The sequence below is a fragment of the Mustela nigripes genome, chromosome 2 (assembly GCF_022355385.1).
Source record: "Mustela nigripes isolate SB6536 chromosome 2, MUSNIG.SB6536, whole genome shotgun sequence".
In the NCBI taxonomy this organism is placed as follows: domain Eukaryota; kingdom Metazoa; phylum Chordata; class Mammalia; order Carnivora; family Mustelidae; genus Mustela; species Mustela nigripes.
Window position 1 is genome coordinate 204,514,723 of NC_081558.1, and position 25,131 is coordinate 204,539,853.

Consider the following 25,131-nt stretch of genomic DNA (forward strand, 5'->3'; position numbering starts at 1 on the left):
GGCAGAGAGAGAGAGAGGGAAGCAGGCTCCCTGCTGAGCAGAGAGCCCGATGTGGGACTCGATCCCAGCACCCTGAGATCATGACCTGAGCCGAAGGCAGTGGCTTAACCAACTGAGCCACCCAGGCACCTGCATTATTGATATTTAAAAGAAATAGTTTGAGTCACCTTGTAGACGTTTATAATCAACTGGGAGTTCATGATCTACTTGTCTCCTATGAGATTCCTGGAACATGATAAGGCTTAAGTGTTTACAGGAACTAACACATTATGCCATTCATATGTTTTAATTATGATTTGAATGACTTGCCTTAGGAACAAGAAATGTTGAAAGAGTTATTTCAAATCTGTAATACAACTAGTCTGCACATTTGGTGGTGAGTTCATTTTATTAACTATCCAGGGCTAGAAATGACATTTTACTATTTAAGTACCTTGGCAAGACATTGATATCCTTAGATATTGCTTTTTGAAAACATTAATATCTATCTATCTATTCTATTAAATGCTAATGGGAGATAACTAATTGTCCCTATGATACGTCTTTAAAAGTTAGGTCAAGTTTGTTTCAATACAAAACAAATATATGTTTTAATATAAATAAAAAAAAACATTAAATACATAACTCCATTTAGTACTGTGATTAAGAGAGTCTGGATTCTGACAGATTGAAATTAGAATCTTGGTTCTTTTGAAATTAGAATCTTGGTTCTTCAACCAATAGGCAGTCTGAGCTTGGGGAGCTACTTACTCTTTTTTCCTGCAATTCCTTTTCTGAAATAGAAACAGTAATACAGAGTGCCAGCTTCATAAGGCTGCTGAGGGAACACTGTATGATAAGGTGTGTTTTGGGGGAAGCCTGAGTTTGGCCAATAGTACTCAGAGTTAGGAAGGAACAGAGTGTGGTTGTGATGATGTGGCTGGAGTTATGTTGCATCGTTTGCCACTTTATAGTTAAGTGACCTGGGCAACCTGTTTAAGCCCCCTGAACCTTGGTTTTTAACTCTGTAAAAAAATGTTTACTTTAGGGTTGCTGTCACTATTGCATGAGCAAATATTGTGAAGTACATATAATGCAACTGGATTCATGCATCCTCATTAAATGATAGCTGTTATTACAATTATTAACATCTGATAGCCTGACTTTGATATATACCAGGAACAGAATTCGTATCAGACTAAGAGAGTGGGATCTACCTATTATCTACCTATCTATCATCTCTCTTCTATCATTTATCTATATGTATATGTAATATCTATCTATCATCATCATTTATGTATCTATCATCTATCTGTCTTCTATCATTTATCTATATGTACATCTATCTATGTATCTAATCTTTCTCATAATGTCCAAATGAAATGTCAAAGTCCATCAGACACCTTCCAGATCATCTTGGATTGCTTTGACGGTGGATAGTGGTCCTTTGTCTTCCATTTGGATCAGTCTTGTCTTTTGCCATCAGTAGAAATTTTAACTTTGTTAGTAGAATTCTGTGGCTGCCAAGAAGATGAAGTCTGAGGACCAATGAACAAAATATCCTATGACTTATTGTCTACATTGGAGTGCTTTTGTGAGGACAGGGGTGCTACTTAACCTGTAAGACTTCACAATTTCAGGCGTCATGCAGAATTGTTGAGGGCAAATTAGGACATCAGGACATCCTATGAATGAAGAAAAGTGAATGGAAAATGATGGGGAAAAGGAAGGAAAAAGCATATGAATTAAATAAGCAAACCAGATAATACCTGCCCACAAATCCTTTTTGGAGTCTCAGGTAACTGACTAGCCTGTGCAATAATGAAGTAACTTCTCCAGTTTGTTATCTTGTGATGCAAAAACAACTTCTCTGTTGTCCTTGTGACACAGTAGGAGGACGCTTACCTGCAAAGCCAGCCCACATGTTTCTGGATTTCTAAGTGTCAAGTTGTCAGTATGGTTTAACGTTGGTCATTTCTCTCCCAAGGCCTATGGGACTTTGAGTTACTAGTAAATATAACATATATGTCTCTATTATGGTGGATTTGCTGTTCCTGTTTTGTCCTGCATTTTTCCTCCACACAGGCATTTTTTTAAGAAATGTAGCTGGAAAAAATTACCTTTTATATACAGGACAAGACATGAACAAAACTGAGATGTGCTTGTGCCTTTCAAGGACCAGCCTCACTTATTATTACCTCCTTGCCACCCTAACAGGCTTCTTCTCCAAGAACTTCATTACTTTAGGTGGAATGGCTTATTTGTCCTAGCCCTGTACACTCATGACTCTTCTACGGACATTCTTGATCAGTGAATACCGGTTCTCTTCTCCTTGCTCCAAGCTGAAGGAGTCAACTAATACATTCCTTGAGCAAGTAGATTGTAACTTGAGTCTCTTTTAGACAATGCTTCACTTTGTTACCAAACACATTGGCCCTTCTGACATTGAATCTGGTGGACCTTATCTTTGGGGACTGGTAGACTTCATGTTTCTTTAACAAAAAACCACCACAGCATGGGTAGCTCCTAGAAATACCTTTCCTGGAGTAGTCACTCTTATGTTATTCCTCTTTTGAAACAACAATCCCAGGAGCTTCTTGGTTGAGAGAGGGAAGCAAAGTATAAGACACCCTTAACTATAGGGAACAAACTGGGGGTTCGTTGAAGGAGGGGGGGAGGGTACTGGGCTTGGTGGGTGTTGGGTATTAAGTAGGACACTTGTGATGAGCACGAGGTGTTATACGTAAGCAATGAATCACTAAATTCTACACCTGAAACCAATTTTAATATATATGTTAACCAATACGAATTAAAATAAAAACTTGACATAAAAAAAAAGAGCATTTTAGTCTTTTAAGTCAGGCAAAGGGTTAAATTAAAGCAGGGACTGCTGAGACAGAAAACAAAAAGTTTGATCTATTTGATCTTTGTCTTGTTTCCTTGACTCACTTCCAACTAATTTCTCTCTCTCCAGCTTCTTCTGGCCCAAGAATTGAAAACTCTGAGCTCCTAGATGTTTCTACAACCCCATGAGGTCAATGCAAGCAAGGAATCACTTCTCCCCTTTCTCTGTACTGAAGTCAAGAAGGGCCCAGACTGGAAGCTTGAAAAGGAAAATCAATCTTGGCCATGAACATTGTCCTTCAGTCAAAGCTGAACTCCTTCTCTCTGGCTGTGTATTTCACCTGGGCAATCTTATTCTATTAGCCTCAAGAAATTGCTGAAGGAAGAAATGTAAGATCCAGTTTTTAATTAACTTTGCCATTGATTTCCACATAAGTGTGTATTAATCACTGTTCTTTGGTGAAAGGGATGAAAATCTCCAAGATTAATGATTTTTCTCCTCAGGGATTTTTCTGGACCAAGTTCCAGATATTCCACAATTTCTTCTTTTTTTCTTCTCTGAGCTCACTACCTTACTCTGTTCTTTGCCCTAAAATATAGAGACACACAGAAACATATGTACATACATTCACACCAAACACGCTTTTGGAATGAAAATATTGAGGTGGAGAAAGAAAGATGATCAAGCATATCGAGTAGTTGCCACAAAAATCTTATTCTGTTGTGTTGTCTCCTTCAAAATATTTTTTAACCCATTTACTCATAGCAAGTATCATATGCCTTGAATGAAAATGCATGTTTGCATTTTAGTTATGACTAAGTGAAAAGGAAAGTTGTTCATGGGCCTTAAAGTACCTGTAAGCCAGATTGACACACAATATGTTTTAGGTATTAGAAGTTGAAATACTTCTTTCCCCACAAATTACTGTAACAGTCTGTGAAGAGATATGGTAATATTTTCTGAAATGAGAGAAAAGTATCATACTGTCACATTAGAAAATGGAGAATAGAATGCCTTTGGTATAGTTTTTAGTGAACTGAGTACATCATATGTTTCCCCTCTAATATGTTACCAGCCTAGTCCATCTGTAGCTGCTTGATTCACCTTATTTCTGTTTGTTTGTTTTTTATCTGTTTCTCTCTGTAAGCATATTGTTTCCAATGTAAGCATCTTCGTGGTATTTATGTAAACATCTTAATGAATTTTTGAATGAAATACATTTTCTTCTAATTCTGATTGATCCCAAATCTGAGCATTGATCATAATCACAGGAAAATATCTGTCCAGTATCTGTTATTGCTCTTTTAAAGGTGATTTTTTTCTTTTTATGTCTAGAAACATTTTTCTACTTGAACTTTATAGGGACTAGATTAAAAGATTCTTATTTAAAAATTCTTTTTAAAAAACTTTTTATTTTTTATTAACATATAATGTACTATTAGCCCCAGGGGTATGGGTCTGTGAATCGTCAGGCTTACACACTTCACAGCACTCACCATAGCACATACCCTCCCCAGTGTCCATCACCCAACCAAAAGATTCTTGTAGTTATAGAATCATCCTACAGAAACTAATGGGACTTAATCATATGAAATGTTGATCCAATGCCTGCTCTTCATTGGTTCCCAATATGATGAATGATACCCTGACTCTCCGGTGAAGCCTGCCTCTCCCCCTACCCCAATCCTGGACTTTTTCTTGGCCCCATTCTTCCCTCATGTCCACCATCTAAATCTCTGGCCGATGAGTTGTGCCTCCGAGTTACCTCCATCATCCAGTGCTCTCTGCCTGTCGCTGCTCTGGCCACCTTGCCATGTCCTTTCCCCGGGTTCCCGAAAGAGCCTTCCAGTGACCCAGTCTCTTCAGTCTCCTTGGCCTTCCATTCTTTCTTTACTTCCACCCAGGGTGATTGTCACCTCGCAGGCCCATTGCATCCCCTTGCATTTTGCCACACCCAGCTCCTTTTTAGCCCTATTTGCTCTTCCCTCAGGGGCTTCAGATGTGCTGCTTCCTCAGCCTGGAACGCTTGCTTCTCCACCTTGTGTCCTTCCCTTCACCCTTCACCTGATTGACCCGTCATGCTAGTTGAGCTATGCTTTCCTTCATGAAGACTTCCTTGGTTGACTATTTCTCCTGCATGGTCCTTCAGCTTCTGGCTTCCACAGAGGAAGTGCTAATCCCTCTTTGAGGAATATCATGTTTGTCTTTTTTGCTTAGCTAAACTATGTGAGGGCAGGGACCATCTCTAGGCAGAACCTAGCACAGTGCCCAGAATGTGGTGGATACTTCTGTTTTTTGAACGAATATCCCTTTTTTCAGAATCCTTTTATCTTATACTCACTGATGTTCCAAGTGCCATTTTAAAGTACTTATGAAGTTAGATTTTAAAGCACAAAAATGAATAGTTTCACTTTACTATAATAGCTAGGTATTTTGTATGAACGAAAAATACATATATTTTTAAACTTAGTCAGAAGTGATTCTGTCTGAACAGGTGGAGAGAGTCATCAAAATAGCACACTGACAACAGATGACACTTGGCAACCAAACATTGTGAATGGGAGCCGAGTAAAGGGGAACAAACCAACACTCAAACCTTTTCTGGAAAAACAAAACAAAACAAAACAAAACCCTGTTGTTTTATTAATATTTAGAAAGAACACACAGAAATTTATCCAGAAGAGAGAAAAGGCAAAATAAGTGAGCATACAAATTCATTTCAAAAGAACCAGTGCCACTTCCCAAGTACTTTCTGTCTCTGTGAGCTTCTTAAACTTTTGTATTTCTTATATCTCTATATATAACCATAGTTATATATATAGATACATGGAAACGCATCACGCCCTTGTCGGGAATCCTTCCTCCCAAAACCTGTAGTGAGCGTATCTTTTTTTTTTTCTGAAAGCTGCCTGTAGATGTGTTCTTGGATTATGCCACAGTCTCTTTCCTCTGAGTTCGTCTCTGATGGCAAGTAAGGATACTTGTGAAGGGAGATTTCCCCTTAGTTCTTGACTTTTTCTTTAGCTTTTTCTGATTTTTGAGTGAGATTCCCAGTTCTTCCATGATGGCATTGAAAGAGAGACACTAGAGAACACGAAATAATAGAGCATCAGTGTAACCAAACTAGCTCCCTCCTCCGCTGATCTGTTTCTCACCTAGGTTTTTATGAATACAAGATATTGGTCTAAGGCAACCTGCCACAGAGTAAGTTCCCGGCCAGTTCCCACACCTCCTCCTCCACCCACTGGCCATTTGCCTTTTCTATTTGGGGAAACTGAGGCAGCAGGCTAGCTGGGTAGACTTTGGGGTTTCATTCACCGATGCAGTAGTATAAGACTACCCAGTTAGGTTCTCAAAATAGACAACTTACCTTTGCTGAGACACCAAAATAGAGTTAAGTTAAGTCATTTCCCCCATTGAGATGATCCAAACATTGATAGGTTTATCAAGGCATACGGACACTTCAGTAATGCTATAGAAAATGAACAAACCTTCTCTACACCAAGGCTTTGTTTTTTTCTCCCATGAAACCTTACTTTGTTCCTAAAATAAAATCTAATTCTTGATGACTTTCCTTTCTGATAAAAAAAAAGAAAAAAAACAATTTTAAATTGTATATTTTCTCCAAAAAAACAGAGATCTGGCAGCAGCAATGATGCAGCTGTGGTTGAAATGAAAATAATATGGTACTGAACTGCACAGCAAAGATGATGGCATTATACAAGGAGAAAATGGAGCAATGATTATGAAATATCACACATATGCAGATGGCATATATATGTACACATCTATTACAATTACACTGTATGGATTCACATGCACAGTATACAAATGCTATAATAAAATATAATTTACTGTCATTTCTTCCAGCCAAGATAAGATCTTCGAGTAACAAATTCTTGCTTATAGAGATGTCCATAAAGTAGTATTGTTTTTTATGAGATCACCCTTAAAACACCCTTCAAACCCCAAAGCTGTTGGTAAAGTGTGTGGAAGGGCAACTGTGTGACTCATTTGTGATTAACTCAAAAAATGGATATGTTAAACACAAACAATGACATTCCACCAGCTGATTTCTTGAGGTTGTGAGGGCCTGATAGGAAAACATTGGTGATTCACGTGTGCAATGCAGGAAATGTCTCCTGCAGTCCTGGCATATCAAGAGGCGACATGTATTTTTGAAAATCTACACTCCATTTTTGTTCCATAGAAAAATTGAAGTAGCTTAAATAAACAGTACTTTTAAAAATATATATGTATGTATGTATGCATTTATTTATTTATTTATTTATTTAAGAGAGAGAGAGCGCGCACACAGGAAGAAGAGCAGAGAGAGAGAGAGAGAGAGAGAGAAATATCTCCAGCAACCTCCATGCTGGGGTGTGGAGCCATAGGTGGGGCTTGATCTCACAACCCTGAGATTATGACCTGAGTGGAAACCAAGAGTTAGGATGCCTAACTGACTGAGCCACCCAGGTGTGGCTAAATAAGCAGTATTTTTAATTTTTCTACTTGATTTGAGAACCAGACAGACAAATTTAGATCTTAGATGTAAATTACTGGTCTATCAGACACATACCTCCAAAAAGAATACTCGTTTTTGTATGACTTTGTCTTTTTTTTTTTTTTTTAGAGATTTTATTTATTCATTTGACAGATAGAGATCACAAGTAGGCAGAGAGGCAGGCAGAGAGAGAGGAGGAAGCAGGCTCCCCGCTGAACAGAGAGCCCAATGTGGGGCTCGATCCCAGGACCCTGAGATCATGACTTGAGCCGAAAGCAGAGGCTTTAACCCACTGAGCCACCCAGGTGCCCCGACTTTGTCTCTTTTCCACATGAATGTTTATAGGATTTGAATTTCATTTCCATTTTCTTATAGTAGTGAAAATTCATGTTATGCATATTAATTTCTTTTCAAATGGTAAGTTGTGGCTTCATCAACTGAGATGTCACACAAAGAAAAACTTCAAAATATTTTCTATGAATTATACTTTCAAAAAATATTACAGTAGGTATGTCACATATTAATTTTTTTGTAGCATAATGTGATGTGAAATTTATGTTACTAAGATGAATTGAATGTTTTATAGTGCCTTTGTGGTGGATGGTGTTGCATTGGGGTTTTGTAATTTTTGCTCAGATATTTATTTTAATGTAAGTTTTTTTGTTTGTATTTTTTATTTTATTTTATTTTTTTGCACAGGACATTTCTAATTTCAGGAAGATCATTAAAACTGAAGGAAGAGAGAGAGAGAAGGAAGAAGTGCCAAGGATTTTACACCTCACACTGTTACACACAAATCTCACAGCAATCTTATATGGTAGGAATTATTATGCTCATTATGTAGATAAGGAAATTTACTATTGGAGAAATTAAGTAATTTGTCCAGGAAATGTGGCTTGCAAGAGAAAAAGCTCACATTTGAACTCAGTCCATCTGACTTCCCAAACTCAATTGCTTTCACTTAAAATCTCCAACACCTTAATTTTTTTTTTATTAAATCACTATAGAGAATTTTTTGTAGGTTCTTTTCCTATAAATATTTGTTAAGAAATTGCAATCTTTGTGTTTTATTTCAACTCTCAAAACATTTCATTTTAGACATTTCTCTTTATTTTGCCCTAAAACTACCAAAGCAAGTCTCCAAATGTGGCTCCCATAAGAGACATAACTAGGAGGGGGCTAGAAACCCTCTCTCTCTCTCTTATTTTGGGTAGTAGAACAGTCACAGATCTTATCTTGACAATACATTTCAATTACGTTTCTCTTAAAAAACACAGTCTTCCTTCAAATTTTGTATTGCCTTAAAATACAACAAAGGTCTATTCTTTTGATCAACTCCAAGTATTTATTTCTTGCTGCCAGCATGAAAGTGAATATAAATATAGTTTTATGAGTGGTTTGGTTTCTTTCTCTTTGGTCACAAACAATGATTTCTTTTTGATTCTCACTTTGTCTCCAACTGTCAAAAAAGAAAATGGCAAGATATTGGAGCTGACCTTTCTGCTTCCAAGTTTTTGCTGTAGTCATAAGGCAAGATGACCTTTAAGGTCCCTACCAGCCATGAGCTCAAGCAAACCACACTCTTGTATCCACAGGAAATGAAACTGTTGAAGGTCATCTCAGCACAGAGTGGCACGAGAGGGTCTCCTATTCATTCTTCAATTTGCCTTTTATAATCTCAGAATTAAATATTTTATTTTTTTTCTGAATTAGGATAAAAATTTAAGTAGCTTTCCAAAGCTTCTATTTCTGGACATGGTTTTCATGAACTCTCTTGTGTTCACAGGGCCATAGAAAACTAAGTTGAAGCATGGAAGTTTAAATTTGTAAACCTACTTCATTAGAAAGTGTCAGACATATTGATGACCACCTAGTTGCCATGCTTGGTAGGGAAATTAGAGGTAGGATAGATACCTCAGCAGTACCCTCTAGTGGATTGCAGACTAGAAACCCTCCAGTAGCATGAATCCAGGGTCCTTTTATTTTTCTCTGGTGGGTGGAGTTCATATTTTCAATGGATCCACATATATGACCATGAATTATAGTTGTGAGTTGGCCCAGTATCAGAATGCTGGAATTTAAATTTTAGCTACAGTACTCAGTAGCTGGGTTACACTGAGCAAGATACTTAGTTTCTCTTTGACTCAGTTTCCTTATCTATAAAATGGAAACAATAGTAGAAGTCTTTTCATTGAGTAGTTTGTGAAAGGTTGGGCAGGTACCTGTAAAACACACAGGACAATGCCTGGCACATCTCTTTCTTTAAAATAACATTGTATACATCACTGAAAATTTTAAGTCTATGGAGCTTGCTATATGTATTTTGTTTTGTTTGTTTGTTTGTTTTTTGGAGGGCAAGGAAGAACAGTGAAAGGTTGATGCTCCTTCAATTTTAGCCATTGTATGACTTTTTATGCACCAATTCTTTGTTTATACCAGTGTTTTTTTTTAAAGTAGGTTTTCTACATGTTTAATACATAGCATTTTCAATGCTTATTTACTTGTTTTACCCAGCTCATAACCCATTTTAGTATTTATGTAGTAATAGGCTTTATGACAGCTTGTGTCTTGCCTGTGAAGGATAGGTGTTCAAGCATAATAAGGAAATGAAAATTAACTGCAGTCCCTTGCCATTAAAAAAAAAAATTATCTCTGCTTCTGAACCCATTGACAATGAATCCCTATGATGACAAGTCTGATAGGAAAATTCACTTATAAATAAATGGGTTTATAGTAATAAACTATATTAGTGCCTTTTATGCTGTTCTGGACATCGTCCAAAGACAGTCAGATGTGTCTATGTATGCGCAAGTGTGAGTGTGTGCGCCTGTGACTTCTTTTGTAGACGGAAGGAAGCTGAGATACAAGTAGTCCGCTAGAAACCACTAGCGAAGCTTCCGGCAGCCCCACAGCTCTTCTGGTTTTTACAGGGAAAAGGATTTGCTTGTTTTGCAGAGAGCCATTCCTCTTTTCCACTTGTTTTGCGCATGCGGTGTGTCCTGAATGACCGCCCCCGCCCCCGCCCACCATCCTTTTCTTCTCCTGCCTTCTTTTGCTTCCTTTTTATTAACCTTCCTCTTTGGCTAGATTTTTAAAAGTAATTGCTGACAGCATGGCACCTCCTTTGGACTAATCCCCAATATTTAATTTCTTGGTACTGGTGTGAACCGTAATATACATTATTCTTCTTTCCTGACACCTTTATCCTTGTATTACAAATATTCCCCCAGAAGGGGTGGGAGGAGCTAATCCAGTTCTTTGTACCTAAAATAACTGCCTTAAAAAAAAAGTAGTCTGGGGGTGAAGAGGGATTTCTTTTAAGTTATAGGAAAAGCTGCGTTTTAAATTTGATTTGAGTTTACAATATTGAAAGGATGAAGGCTAGGCTGACTGGGAATGGCTTTGCTCGTTGTAAACTTGGCATCAGGTTGTGAATATCAGATTGATTTGTTATTGTGTATTTAATGTTTTTGCATTCTGTGCTTTTATTCATTGGTACATTTAGAAGAACTGCTTGGAATGCATTCCTTTACACCTTACATTTTAAATAGGTTTCTCTTACTACTTTATTGGGCTTTTTATTTAAAGACAAACGAAGTGGTCTGTGACATTGTCTAATAAATTTTCACATTAAGTGCTGAAGAAATATATAGATAATATTTGTGTCATCTTACAGATATAAAATCTTTCATTTTACATAGATCTGCTTTAACTTGAAAGCAAGCTGTAATCTGAAGTCTTTTTGTAAAGACAATTTTTAGTAAAATAGACCAAATTTTAGTGAAATATAGAAATCAAGGAACAGGTTACTGAGAAATAATGACATTATCATTGCTCTTATTTTCTTGGTCTTATCAAATTACTATCACAGTTCTGTGGAAAGAATGTCTCAGTGATTTTTTTTTTAAGATTTTTATTTATTTATTTGAGAGAGAGAGAGAGTGAGAGAGAGCATGAGAGAGGGGAAGGTCAGGAGGAGAAGCAGACTCCTCACAGAGCTGGGAGCCCAATGCAGGACTCCACCCATGACTCTGGGATCATGACCCGAGTGGAAGGCAGTGGCTTAACCAACTGAGCCACCCAGATGCTCTGATTTTTTTTTCTTTATAAGAAGAAGTTCTAAGCATTCATATCCTTAACATTTTTAAACTCTGAGGTTCAATGTGGGAACAACCTAGAGTGTTCAAAATGTCAGGAAACTTTTTAAGGAATAAGGATGGAAGAATTCTGTTCATACATTTGAATACATTTGAATGTATGAATGCATTCTATTCAGAATAGTGTTTATGATTAATTGTGCCTGAAAGCTAATGAGAGAGTTGAGTCTCATCTCCTCAACTGTGCCCCAAATTTTGGGATAGAGGAAATCTAGACACTGAACTAGAACTTCAAGATGTGGTCTCCTTATTGCCACCTGTGACCCAGAATCCACTCCTCATCGTCCAGCCCATTTTCCTGCACCTTTCATATTCCATTTTCCACTCCCTTTAGCCCTATGTTCCTTTTGGCTACAGTTTGTCAATCCCACTAACTCATTTTCCTAGTTCCTTTTAATCTTATGTTGTCACCATCTCTATATCCTTTTCCATCTCAAGTCCTCTATCTTATCTTTTTGCCCCCACACTTGAGGCTTGATGCCAACATCTTTGCTCTCTTAGATCCTAGATTTAAGCTAATTCTTTGCATGAATGCATACTCCAGAATTCCCTGTTTTCCAATCTGAGCTCCTTTGAACCATAAACATACACCTGGGGAGGACACAGTTACTCAGTAACACCAGGTACATGAGGATCATCTTTCTGGGGTCCATCTTTATTAAAGATTGTATTTAGGAAAGTTTTTCTTCCATTAAAATAAATACAAGTGTGTATAGTGAAGTGGATATATATATATATATATATATATATATATAAATATATAAAATATATAAATAAATATATAAAATATATAAAAATTACATATATAAATATGTATTATTATTTTTTTAGAATTCTTAAAGTTTTCACTTGGAGTGGTTGCTCAGGGCTCTACACCCAAACTGTTAGGTATCAGTTCATTCTCCTCTAACATTAGGTATAATTTCATGGAAAACTTTGAAAGGTGAGGTTAACACTGGAGCAGTACTTCATTTTGATATTAATCCATGTGCTTTTTCCAAATCTTCTGACTCTAAACCCTTTTTCCACTTTTAAAGTCATAGCAAGAGCTTTTATATGCATTATCCTCAGGGTAGGGATGACAGAAAGGAAAAAAAGTAAAATTTGCAGCTTTGAGTTCTTAAATAGATTTTTGTGGATCTATTGAAGCCACTGCAGTCTTTGAAGCTATTAATTACAACAGCCAGGTGTCTGAAAGAAGGAAAAAGAAGGCACTTTGAATTGTAAAAGTTTGCCTTAGAGCCTTCAGGGTCCAACCAGTGGGACTGGGGATGGGGTATAAAGCTAGGACGGTTCTATGTCCGTTTTCAAGGAGAATCTTCCAGCTAGGGATTGGGAGGGCCTAGATGCTGAAGAATACCAGAGAATGAGCCCCTCACTTGCCACTCTTGGGTTAAACTCCCATGGGCTAAGATAAGGCAAGTAAATGTGGGACAGCTTAGTAGATTGGGGAATCTGAAAATGCAGATTGGACATTAAATTCCAGAGTTTGTGCCCACTCTCTGTCTCAGACGAAGAGGAAGCAGTCACTAGAGTGCAGAAATGGCATCAAAGCCAATCATCAGGCTGGTTGGAGATTGTCCTCTGCCTCCCATGGTCTCTGAATGTTGCTCAAGGGCAACTGAAACTTTCCATTGCCCTAGAGTGGACATGAAAGTGGCCGATAGGTATAGAGAGGTGGCTGCAAAGTGGTCCACTCAAGTGTTATGAGCAGAGAGCAGAAAGAGTTTTGCTCTAAGGATAATCCTCAGGTGGGCCGGACATATCCAGAAGTGAGCAACTCTCCTTGCTTAAGAATGGCAGAAATGTGGGTTTGCATGTCAACCCAAAGGACCCACAGTGCCTTTCTCCTGTCTGAAGTCATCATCAGAGGCCAATCTGATAGTCTTCTTTGGCTTTCTGTGTTCTTTCTGGCTTCCCTACATTACCTGAACCTGCCAATTTCCTCTGAATATAGGTCTATGTACCAATATGTACCTGACCCGGCATCCACGTTCAAGGCCATATGTCAATGAGGACAGGCTTTCCATTGCCATATGGACAAGAGGGCCTGGTCCTTTCAGCAACTCAGAGGCAGAGTTGGAGCCATACAAATAAACTTTAAGAATTTTTTGCATGGCCCTTCTCATATAGAGAATGGTCTTAGCCTTGAGGTAAATTGAGCCTGATGGAGGGTTTTAGTTGTCCATAGTGCATGTGTGAGCTACCATGAAGTCCTTGCAATACCAGCTTATGCCCTTATGTAGAGGATATACATTTTTTCTCAAGCTATAAACCGAGGTGTGCAAGAAAATTATCTGATGCTATTAAAAAAAATTAACAAATCCCACCTTAGTTTAGAGATCCCTGGGTATTTTTTCTTTAAGAGATATCCCTGGGTATCTAGTGGATATTATCAACTCAAGGTAACTCACTCTTCATTTAAAACTAAGTTTCTTTTCTAATGACTCAGTTAAAATGAGTCTCTCCCCATCTCCCTATTCCTCTTCTTTCCCAGGTGTATCTGGGTAGAGGAGAGTTTAATAGAGAGCCTGGGCATTGTAATAGTGAGAAGCTAGTCTATGGCCATGCTCTATCCTTTGGCTTCCACTGGGGTGTGGCATCCTAGGGGGTCTAGGATGCTATACTCTCTCTCTGCTGTGTTCTCTGAGATGCTTGTGGCCTCACTATGGTCTTCATGTCACATTGAATCTTTTCTACTCCAAACTCAACTCTTTCAGTCCAGTGGTTCTCTTGGCTCTTCCACAAAGCTCTTCATTGGGAAGCATCATGGAGTTTTCACTGAGACACTCTAGGACAGAGCAGGAGTATGAAGCTGTTCGGTGTTCATGGTTTAGACCTTGTTATTCCACCATTCTGGAGACAGTTGGATGTAAAATTTCTTTCAAGTTTTGCCATCTCCTGGGTTACACCCTCTGAACCCCAAAATAGTATTTTCTGTTTAGGATCCTTCCTGAGCCTTTCTGAAGTTTCTATTCCCTGTCCTCAGGTTGGGACTTGGCTCAGGGATGGTCATGAAGCCTTCTCTCAGGACTTCTGGTACCATCAAGTTTTAATGACTTCCCTCCCATTCTTCCCTTCTTTCCTAGGGGTCAAAAATTGGTCAGAATTGGAACACGAGGGAGGAAAATATTTTGTGCATTTCTCCAACTTTGGGTCTTTGGGTTTTGGATCCTGTTAATTAAAGATAAACTATATTAATTATAACAACTAACTTACTCAATGAAACATCTGGTTCTTTAGAAAAACCATGGTTTTCAAGATTTTGCCTATGCTACAGATCTGTAAAGCCTACTTAAAACTCAAAAGCTAAAAGTTTGATTCATGTCTGGCTTGAAAGCAATACATATAAAAAACCTTGATTCTTAAAGGTGGTGGAGGGTAGGGGTAAAAGCAATAGACAGTAAGAGCACCTCAACCTTTTTCTTTGTTTCCTTTTGTTAGTAGAATTTAAGTTCCATTTACAGAATAGTTTGCCCCCATGCACTCCAGTCCCACTGATATCCCCTTTCTTGAATTGTGATTGAGAATGTAATCAGTTCCATAGCTTCAAATAACTTCTAACTATAGGTCTTTGTTTGGCACATTTGTTGTTTTATTTTGTTACTATTTTTACCGATCCTGTGGGCTCATCAAAGTCTAGAATGATTTTACTTCTGTAGTCTTCCTTGTGTTTGTCATGCTTCGCTTATGAGTGCATGAGAACTGTTTCATTCTCTGATGCTATGATGTTGGTTTTCTCTATATCCAGAGTGGACCATTCTATCCTGCATCATGGGCAGGGATAGGTAATTCTGCTTATGGCAGTAAGAATTTAATATGTCCAAGGTAATTGCACAATATTTTTTACATTTATATTTGGCCAAACCTTTATTATTATTTTTTTGGTCCTGCTTCTATATTTTTATTTCTTTCCCACTTTTTAACAAACTTAAAAAATATTGTGGCTGGAAGAGAACTTTAAATGTCACCTCCTAATTGCACAGATGGGGAGACTGAGAGTGAGGGAAGAACACTGACTTGCCCAAAGTCACATACCCATTAAGTAACAGCACAGACGCCTGAATTCTTGGCTTGTGAGTCCCAGGTCACATTTCCATTGAGCCATTTATACCTTTTAGAATTTGTTTGATTTAGAAGACACTACCATTGTACCCTGGAAAAGTTCTTTCTTTCTTTTTTTTTTAAGATTTTATTTATTTATTTGATAGAGATCACAAGTAGGCAGAGAAGCAGGCAGAGAGAGGAGGAAGCAGGCTCCCCACTGAGCAGAGAGCCCGAAGGAGGGCTTGATCTTAGGACCCTGAGATCATGACCTGAGCCGAAGGCAGAGGCTTAACCCACTGAGCCACCCAGGTGCCCCATTTTTCTAAATGGTTATTAATTGCTTCCTGGCCTCTCCATGAATTGATGAATGTTTGGGTTTCCAGGCAAAGGAAAGCCTCTTTCCACAATTACAGAAAGAACCTATTGAGAGTTCTCCAAATCATTTTCTAAATAAAGTGATCAGACTATGGAAGAAATGAAGCTGAGGACACTTGGAGACACATTATCAGATGATAATGTGCCAAGTGACACTTAGGATTTAAGATAAATGTGAAGATAGGGTGGGTTATCTGTGGACAGTAATTTCTTAGTTCTTATGGTTGGTAAAGACTAAATGATCGGGGCACCATTTTTTTTTTCTTTTTAGTTGAAATATCTGAATGTTTGAATTCTAAGCACTTCAGTTAAAAAATTGGATAGGAAGAAAATTATGACCTAACTACCTTAAACTTAGTGGATAAATGGAACAAATACAGTAACTTCTTTACATCACTCAGGTCTTACTCATTATTTTTATGTGTATCTGGACGTGTATGTTGTGATATGGAGACATGGTTGTATTGTGCAATTTGGCCAATTAGCCCTATTTGGTTTGCCAATTACAAATCTCAGATCCTGTAGCATGTGAAACTACACAGAACATTTGGTTTTCTATCACAAAAATATTCTTATTTGTGCAAATAAAATTTCTTTGAAAATTTAAAGAAGAATCCCATTTTCCATGATATCAGTCTCTATGGAGAGGATTTTGAAAACAAAAATGATTTTAATATGCTTGTGCATCTGTGCATATAAAATTCCATAACTGTGGGAAGCATAATGAGATGGTTCCTAAAGGCAAGTTAAAACTGCAGCATCAAGCAGAAATTTTTCATTATCTATAAGAGTTAATTAATAATGCCATTTGGCACATTCAGATGTGCAGAAAATAGTGCAAGAAGTAAGAATGCTTTGCTTTCCTTTTGCTTTCAAGGCCAGGCTGCTTTTAAAGTGCTTACTGGGAAATAGACCTTATAGTGTAAAGGGTTATGGGCTTGGAAACTAATTTGGAATCATTGCTTTGCCATAGATGGCTTACATAGAACATTATATAGTGCTAGTCAAATGCAGTAAGGTATTTGGAAATAATTTTGGGAAAGGTTTAACTATATGATCCAGCTGAATTTCCTAAGAACATTATCTCTACCCACCATGTGTTCCTTAGGTAGTTCCAGTTTTGCTGAAAAAACCCTAAAATAATTCAGGTTATAATTTTAGTCTAAGACAAAATCAGCTTTTATTTTTTTTTTCTTATTATTATTGCATTGGCTTATAAAACAGGCTTGTCAGGAACCAGATTAGACAACATTCTGGGCTCCATAGTTCTTGATGTACTTGTTCAATCTTTCATATCTCTCTGTTCTCTTGCTAACTTGAAACAGTCTTCCTTCAGGTATAATCTACAGAAAAACTGCCAGTGTTAATAAAATCTCACTCTTACCATTTAATTTGAAGTCAAATTGCTGTATCCTATTTACCTCCATTTTTTAAAATTATTAGAACTATTTTGCTGTATTTTATATGGAACATCTTTTACATCCATTCACTTGTTTTAGTTGTAGCTCTGGACCAAGAAACACTCCTCATTCTATGCAAGTGCATTTTGGCTCTTTGAAGACCTTGCTCATGCCTTCCACGGATTGTCTCTTCTTTAAGCTAAGCATCTAGCTTTAAAGAAAACTCATGCTTACCAACATTTTTAAACACTTGTATTTAAAAGTGTTGGGGAAAAAACTCATGTAAGAAAAGCTATTTTACAAACCTCTTGTACTGAAGATAGTTTTAATAAAACCTCATGTACATAACCTAATTTTGGAGAAAACTGCTATATTTAAGCTAATTTTTATGAAAACTAATGTGCAAAGTAGTTTTAAGCATTCACTTCCAGATTTTGTTAAAAAATACCTGTTCCTAGATTATAATCCCTGAGAAGGAATCTATGGGGATAAAACTTATAATCAGTATTTTAAGTAATTTCCCTGGGGGATCCTTAGGTACACCAAAGTCTGAGAACTAATGACGTGAAAACAGACTTTGGAAATTTTTTTTCATGCTCAAGCCCCCCCACCTTTTTTCCCTAAATTTCACTAAAATGCAATGGCCCTTGGTGGGGTCACTGTGGTCTCAGTGGTTATTCACTTGATATTAAGAACTCGTTATCTAGGGCATGTATAGAAGGAGAAAGAAGAGAGTGTAGGGAAGCTATATTTCTGAAATGTATGGAGGTCTTTGGGGATAAAAGGGTGCAGAGACCATTTAAACATCTGATTTGATCATTTGGTGTAGGCTTAGCTCCTATAACTAAATATGAAGGTTATCAATTGAATATAATGAAATTTTTATCTCAAAGATGTGCAGTTTCTTTTTGAATTCTCTTTAGAGAGGGTCTATTGAACATTGAATGCCAAATATGTGCTGTATATCTTTCTTCGAATTACTGGTCATACCTCTAAAATCAATCAGTAAACATCAGTGACTTACTGAGTGCCAGTTATATGCATATGATGCTTTAGATCTCTACTACATGATAGAATCAACTGGTTATCTTAAAAAAAAAAAAAAAAGCTATTGTCCTGCCTCCATTCCAGAATAATCAAAATAGAATTTCTAGAGTCGAGGTTCAAAACTTCTACTAGATCCTCATGTATTGTTGATTTGGGTCCTTCTCTTGCGTGCAATGAAATTGCCTTGATTTTTAATGCTTGTGTAAGGAAATATGGTTTTATGTATAGTTTGAACCTCTAAACTGGAAAACTTCCTTTCCAAACTGACTTTGTATTAAGTTTCATGGTAAACTGTACTTTCTGCCCACCTGACCAGAGAATAATACTTAATTTCTCTATAAGGAACTAACATCTGCTAACCAGTATCTTTTAACAGGATTCTTATAAATGATCTCATTTTCTATGCCATGATATTATTTCTTTTAATTCTCCTAGTAAATATAGGTCAACAGATTACCTTCAATTTACAACTGAGGAAATTGAAGCTCAGAGAAATTAAAAATTACCCCCCAAACCAAAACTCTTGTTTATTAAATGGCAGTTATGTGACGGGCATGGCTAACATGTTGTGTACATTATCACTGGATGAGATGCTCACCATCATACCAGTGTTCCCTAGAGTATGATCTGTAGAGCAATGGTCTGTCAAGATGCTTTTGGGGAAAAATAAATTCTGTTATCTAATAAGTATGGGGAGTACTGAATACTTTCCAATCTTGTTGAAAATTCCCAATGCACACACACAAAAAGATAATTCCCAAAGCATTATAGCATATTAAATACCCTGAGATATCATGTGGTAAAGGAATGTTTAGGATAATGCTCCATAGTTTCCTCGAGCAGGAAAATCTTATTTGGGTAACAGTTTCCAGTGGGACCCATTGTGAAGGACACTCCTTCAAATATAACCTTATGATGTAGAAATTATGTCCTGGTGTTACATATTAAGAAACCAAAGCTCTAAGAAATTCAATCACTTTTCTATGATCATTCAGCATGTGGCTATGCTAAAACCTGCACCTAAGTTTGATTGACTTTGAAAATCCTCTTCTGATTCTAAAATCTAAGACTCCAGGCTGCTGACTAATATCTATTTCTCTGTTAGTAAAGCTAAAATAAAATTGTTGAAAGGATTAACTGTAATGCTGTATCTTTTCAAATATCTCAAGAAATTCTGAAAACTTTAAAATAACATATAAATACCAGGAATAGGTAGAATACAGCTTAAAGTGGCACACAAATATTAATTTTATCCAAACCTCTGAGTTACAATTTTAAAAGATAGTCTGTAGAAAAGTGAATTTTGTTATTACTAATCTTGATCATCTAAACTTTATCAATCATTCTTATAATTTTTTGGTAGCATCTTTGATTTATTAAATAGCCCTTGAAATATAAGCTTATATAATTTGTGATTTCTATGTACACAATCAATGAGTTATGAATGATAAAATATTTATTCCAACACCTGACTCTATTGATTATGAAGATGCAAATTGTGACCTAGGACAAATTCTGGTCCTTTTGCTTCAATAATAGTAAATAAATGTTGGTGTAATTTATAGATATTATCTTAAAAGTACATTTATTTAAAGAAGAAAGCAAGACTGAGAAACAATCAGGGCAGGAGTCAACTTTCCTAAACATGCTTGACTGGGGAAATATAATGTTGACTGGGGAGATCTGTGGTTCAAAATTTGAAACCCACTTAAAGCTAAGCAAAGAGAAGGCAAAATGCTACATGATTGCACAGATGGCTTATCTTTACTTCTGAGAAATACGTTTTGGGGGCTAAAATTCATTCGTCAAAAGGTAATCCCATTTAAGAGAACAAAGACTAGCTTAGTCCATATTGAGGGGAGATGAAAGGCATCTTCAACTCCCCTACTCACGGCGAAGAGGAAAAGAAGCTCAGAGGGACAGCCGATATCCTTCATAGGAACAAATTAAGTATGCAGTTGGTTTTCTATGTCAGCAAGCTGAGGCAGAGTGGGAATTATTTACAACATTTTGAATGCAGGTGTAAAATAAATCTCCAGAGATCTGTAATGTGTGTGGAAATTCTTTCCTCTATTTATTTTCTCCTCCTTGCCCTTCTCCCCAATACACTCGGAATGAATTGATAATGACTAAGGGTCCAGAGAAGTGAGTGTGAAAGTGGTAATGCTCAGAAAAGATTGCTATGAGGACAACCACTGTATTCTGGGTGAGTAAGAAGGGAATAAATAACGTCTTGGGAAAAGATGTTTGTCAATGCAGAGTGAGAGTGAGTAAGTGGAAAATAGAAGATGTTATGCATGAGTTCCTAGTTTAGGATCTTCTTTGGAGCTTGCAAGAAATGATCTGCAACATGAAAAAAAAAAATCACAGTTCTTTAGAGACTCCGAGCATACTATGATCTGAACCTACAGAGGATGGTCAAGTAAATGTTACAGGATAATGATAATGAATTTCTACTTGACTGTGTTGTGCCTTCCTGAGTGATGTTCAATTTAGCTAAGGCTCTTCTGTGACGCCAGAGGTTTCAAGTTTATTTTTCATTTTCTGGATCACGTTTTTCAATTTTTAAAATCCAAGACATCTTTGAGTCTTTATGTAAATAATACAGTGTAAATAGTGGAATCAATTTGAGTTGAACATCAACATTGTTATGGAGTTACTACAAAAAGATAGGGCTTGGGCAGTTTGAACATGTGAATCTACAGAACATAAGGGACAGGGAGAAGGAAAGAGGAGAAAAAAGTCCACAAAGATGAAAACAATTCCACAATATTTGCATTTTGTTTTTATGCTTTGCACTGTTGGAAGTCTGGATCTACTTTTTCATGAGGAAAGACTTCTTATTTTTAATGCATGAATATAGAACTAAGATAGCCATTGTCTTGATGGTATAGCAGATTCTGGAAAATACACATATCTTGGGAGTTTATTTACCCCTAATACACCTCAATTTCAACACAGATCGCACATCTGTTCTCATTGCATTGACTTCAACGTCTAGAGTCCATGAGTTTTGCTATCTTAAAGGGATAGGGAATTGTGGCTATTTATGCTTAGTAGATACAGATATCATCAACAACACCAATTAGCAGAAACAATCTCTACTGGGCATACTTTTTTTCCTTTAACTGATTACACAGTATGAACTGAGGACTGTGTCCGAATCCCTCTCTCCTCTCGAATTAATTTGCCACATTCTAAATCCGTAGATAATGTGGTTCCAGAAGTAGAGTTGGTTGGATGGGTTTGCTTACACTGCAGTCCATAAAAGAAACAAAAAGCCTTGCATGCAAAAGAAATGAGAAAAATATAGAAAAAAATGAATAAATCAGAAGCAAAAATGAATGTTTAAATGAAAATTTAAATAAAATGAAGCTGGCAATTATGAGAAGCACATCAAAGCATAACATATACAGGCTTTTATTTTTCAAATTAGTTGCATAAAACAAGACACCTCAAGAGTAAATTGAAAGTTAAAACAAAGCAGAACAGTCCATTTTCCCCTTTAAGCAAAGATAGTTTTCTCTAACAAGAAAGGGGTGCTTAATGTTCTCACAACTGACTTGTAATTGTGGGAAAATTTCCATGGTAAAACCAGGTTATAATCAATCCCTCTCAGCGTTGGGACTGTAAGGAGAGTTTCCACTTAATGGAGGTGGGACTGGTATGGGATTATTAATCAGAACTGGCTACATAATATGTGGGGTCCAGTACAAAGTGAAAATGTGGAACCCCATTATTAAAATTTATTAATTTCAGGACAGTGACAACTGAGCATTAAACTAGCCCTGTTAATAATTGTTTAGAACCTCAAAATTTTAACAGGAATATTAAATTGAATGGGTGGCCTAAAGCACCACAACTGGCATGAGCTTTGTACTTTGCTTATTCTAGAATGCTTATGAAGGAATTCTTTTTTAATACAATCATCTTATTCAGGATGGTGTAAGTTCTTGGTATGATTTCTATCAAAAATAGCAGTGACAGGCAAAAATGATCAACTACTGAAATCAACTATAATCCTAAATACGATTTGGAAAAATAAAGTCTCTAATATGTTTTATTGTCACTCTGTATAATTTAACATATTCCTGGGCCTCCCCAAATTGGTGAATTATCCTTTTAAGAATCATATTTCGAGAGAGGTGAATGCTCAGTTACAAAATACCTCATTTATATCTTTATGTAAATTGCTTTGCATTAGTACATGTGCTCAGCATCTAGACTTAAAGAAAGGATGGTAACATTTATCTCAAAGATCTTTTTATAACTTTTCCAATTTCGGATTTATTTCATGCTTGCTTTATCTAGGTTTTCTATCTTAAGAGCAAATAACTGTCCAAGAAATTAACTGAGTTTGGAATTTCTGCACTGCCATTCCAAATAGTGCTAATTGGATTTAGTATATAAGGCGCTTCCTTCTTCTCATTAATAAATGATGGGGCTACAATGCCAGGAGCACCTGGCAGGGATTCAATAGCTCTTTGCTCTAACTCAGAAATGGCTCTTCTGGGCATCTAATTCAATAGACTGTTACCAAAAAGGGCAGGCATCTTTAAACCCCCAAATTTAAGACATATAATGCAAACTAAAACTACCCAGTCTTAGAAAGTGATGACTCACCTGTTCAATATCATTGTTCTTCCGGGATTTGTATATGAATTCCCCAATGGCTACAAATACAGAAAGGACCAGTCCAGCAGCCAGAACAATGAAGATGCCTCCAATATTTTCTACTCCCAGAGCACTGGCCTCTTTGTTGTCCTCCTCGGGGCAGCCATTCCCCCGCCACCACTTCTCTTTCATCATATGCAGCTTGCCCTCTTCTTGTAACTGAAGAATAGCAATAGTGATTTTATCCCGGTAAGGAGAGCCTGTAAGGAAGTTCATTTGGATATTGGTCACCAAAAGGTTGACGACATCAAGAGGGATTATTGTCTTAAAGGTAACAACTTTATGGCTTTTGGGAAACCCCAATCCACACAATGACTAGCAAAGGGCATAGAGGTTGAATTCTGTATTCTGAAGTTCTAAGCAATTGGAGAATGGATAGTTGACGTGCTGAGATTAACTCTTGCTCAGACTGTCGGTTCCTTTTAAACAAGGAAAAGATGAGCTGGGAATTCTGTGACAGCCCCCTGCTTCTGGTGAACTTCCCATAAATCTTTTCCCACACTGGTGGATTTCACTGTTTAGATTCTGTTTTTTCTCAATTGTCTAACATTGTGACAGCCTGGCTAGACAGTCACCAGTGCCATCTTATCTTCTTCCTAGACAGCAGCTAGACATTTCCCAGTTCCAGTTCTACCTCACATTCTCCCAACATCATCCTCTACTTTCTCTCTCCATTTCCCCAAATATGCAGTAGGAAGGAAAAGACTTCAAGTCACTAGGGATAGTGGAACCACCAACTGGAAGGAGTATGGGTACCAGGATAGCTGCATGAAGCAGTCTCTCTTTCAATGCGCACTGGACCATGGCAAGGTCAACAAACAAACATTTACGGTGTAAGCCACTTGAACATAGCAGATGTTGGTTATAGTAATTAGTCCATACTGACTAATATACTTAGTAACATACTATTAAGATTAGGATTGAAATACTTCCAAGGTTTTAAAAATTCCACAAGGTTTGGAAAATTTGCAAAGACTTCACTGATATCTTTTAGGCTCAATCATCTAGTAATGTCACTGAACTTCTAATTATGTTAGGGTTAGATAGTACTGTAGCCATAGCTGGCCCAGTACTGGCTTCTGATGCCAGTTAATGCAAAAGAAGATTTTAAAAGATGGTAAGATGCATTTACTCAATTTCTCATTAGATGCTAAGAATTTTTGTTGGTATTTATTCTACTCAGTAGAAAGGTAGTATACCCTCACTCTTTCCATTGAAAACTTTAAATAGTTCTTCTTGGTAGAAATAAAAAAATGCAAAAATCAAACAAAATAGAAAAAATGGTCATCTTAGAACCAAAAGAAATCTTAAAAATCATATAGACCCGTCCATGTATTTTAGCTTTGAAGAAATTTAGAATGTGAAAGTATGAGTAAAAGTACTAGTTACTGGCAAGGACTTAACTCATTTTCTCTTACTTCTCACTTAGTGTTATTTCCCTGAAAGCTGCTTGCTTTACCCCACAGCCTGCCCCTCTTCCTGCCTTCAGTCTCCACATACACAAACCTTATGTTCTGTGGTATGCTTTATGTCAGAAAAACAGAAGGTTAACATTGTGGCATGTGTCATTTTTCTTTCTTCCTTCCCAAAACTTCCTAAAGTGATTGTTAGTACTCAAAATCAAATTTAAAAGAAGGGCAAAATATTTTGGGGTTAGATTGTGGCTTGTCAATTAGAAGAATAGATTTTTTTTTTGGTGAGAAAATGACTCTTGTATGCCAAATTAAAAGATATTGGCTGCTTGCTTAAACACCCCCAGAATAATGGTTAGTGTCAAAATTAGCATCATTAACATACCCATAGCATGTGAGCAATTAAGTGAACCAGGAGAGCTTTGCTTTAATGTACAAGAAAATGCTTTGAAGAGCATTAAGAATGATTCTTATGGTGGCGGTTGCTGCTGTAATCATAGCAGTATACACAGTGGGCACTCAATAAATGTTGACTGACGCTCTCCTTCTGCCTTCAGGCTGCACAATACCTAAAACATTTCAGACAGACGGGGATCGGATCTCCATTTAAAGTTGTTCTCTAAGGAAGGTAATTTCCAGCCTCTTGGTAACCTGTTTAAGCTGTAACTGCTCTCATTCTCCTGAAGTTTTA

General features: G+C 37.0%; 1 protein-coding gene across 6 annotated transcripts in view; it reads right to left on the reverse strand.

Annotated features, from left to right (window-relative positions):
- Positions 1-5,446: 5,446 nt before the first annotated feature.
- GRIK1 (glutamate ionotropic receptor kainate type subunit 1) overlaps positions 5,447-25,131 on the reverse strand; it is a 390,406-nt gene continuing 370,721 nt past the window's right edge. For 2 of the 6 annotated variants that reach the window (XM_059392239.1, XM_059392238.1), the window contains 3 exons: positions 22,978-23,228; positions 6,316-6,402; positions 5,447-5,908 (listed from right to left, as the gene is read on the reverse strand). In XM_059392239.1, coding sequence (XP_059248222.1) covers positions 5,753-5,908; positions 6,316-6,402; positions 22,978-23,228 — 494 coding nt within the window. In that variant the 3' untranslated portion in view covers positions 5,447-5,752. Of the gene's footprint in view, positions 5,909-6,315; positions 6,403-20,016; positions 21,637-22,977; positions 23,229-25,131 lie in introns of those variants that run through there. The other 4 variants (XM_059392234.1, XM_059392232.1, XM_059392236.1 and 1 more) reach the window with 2 other exon arrangements.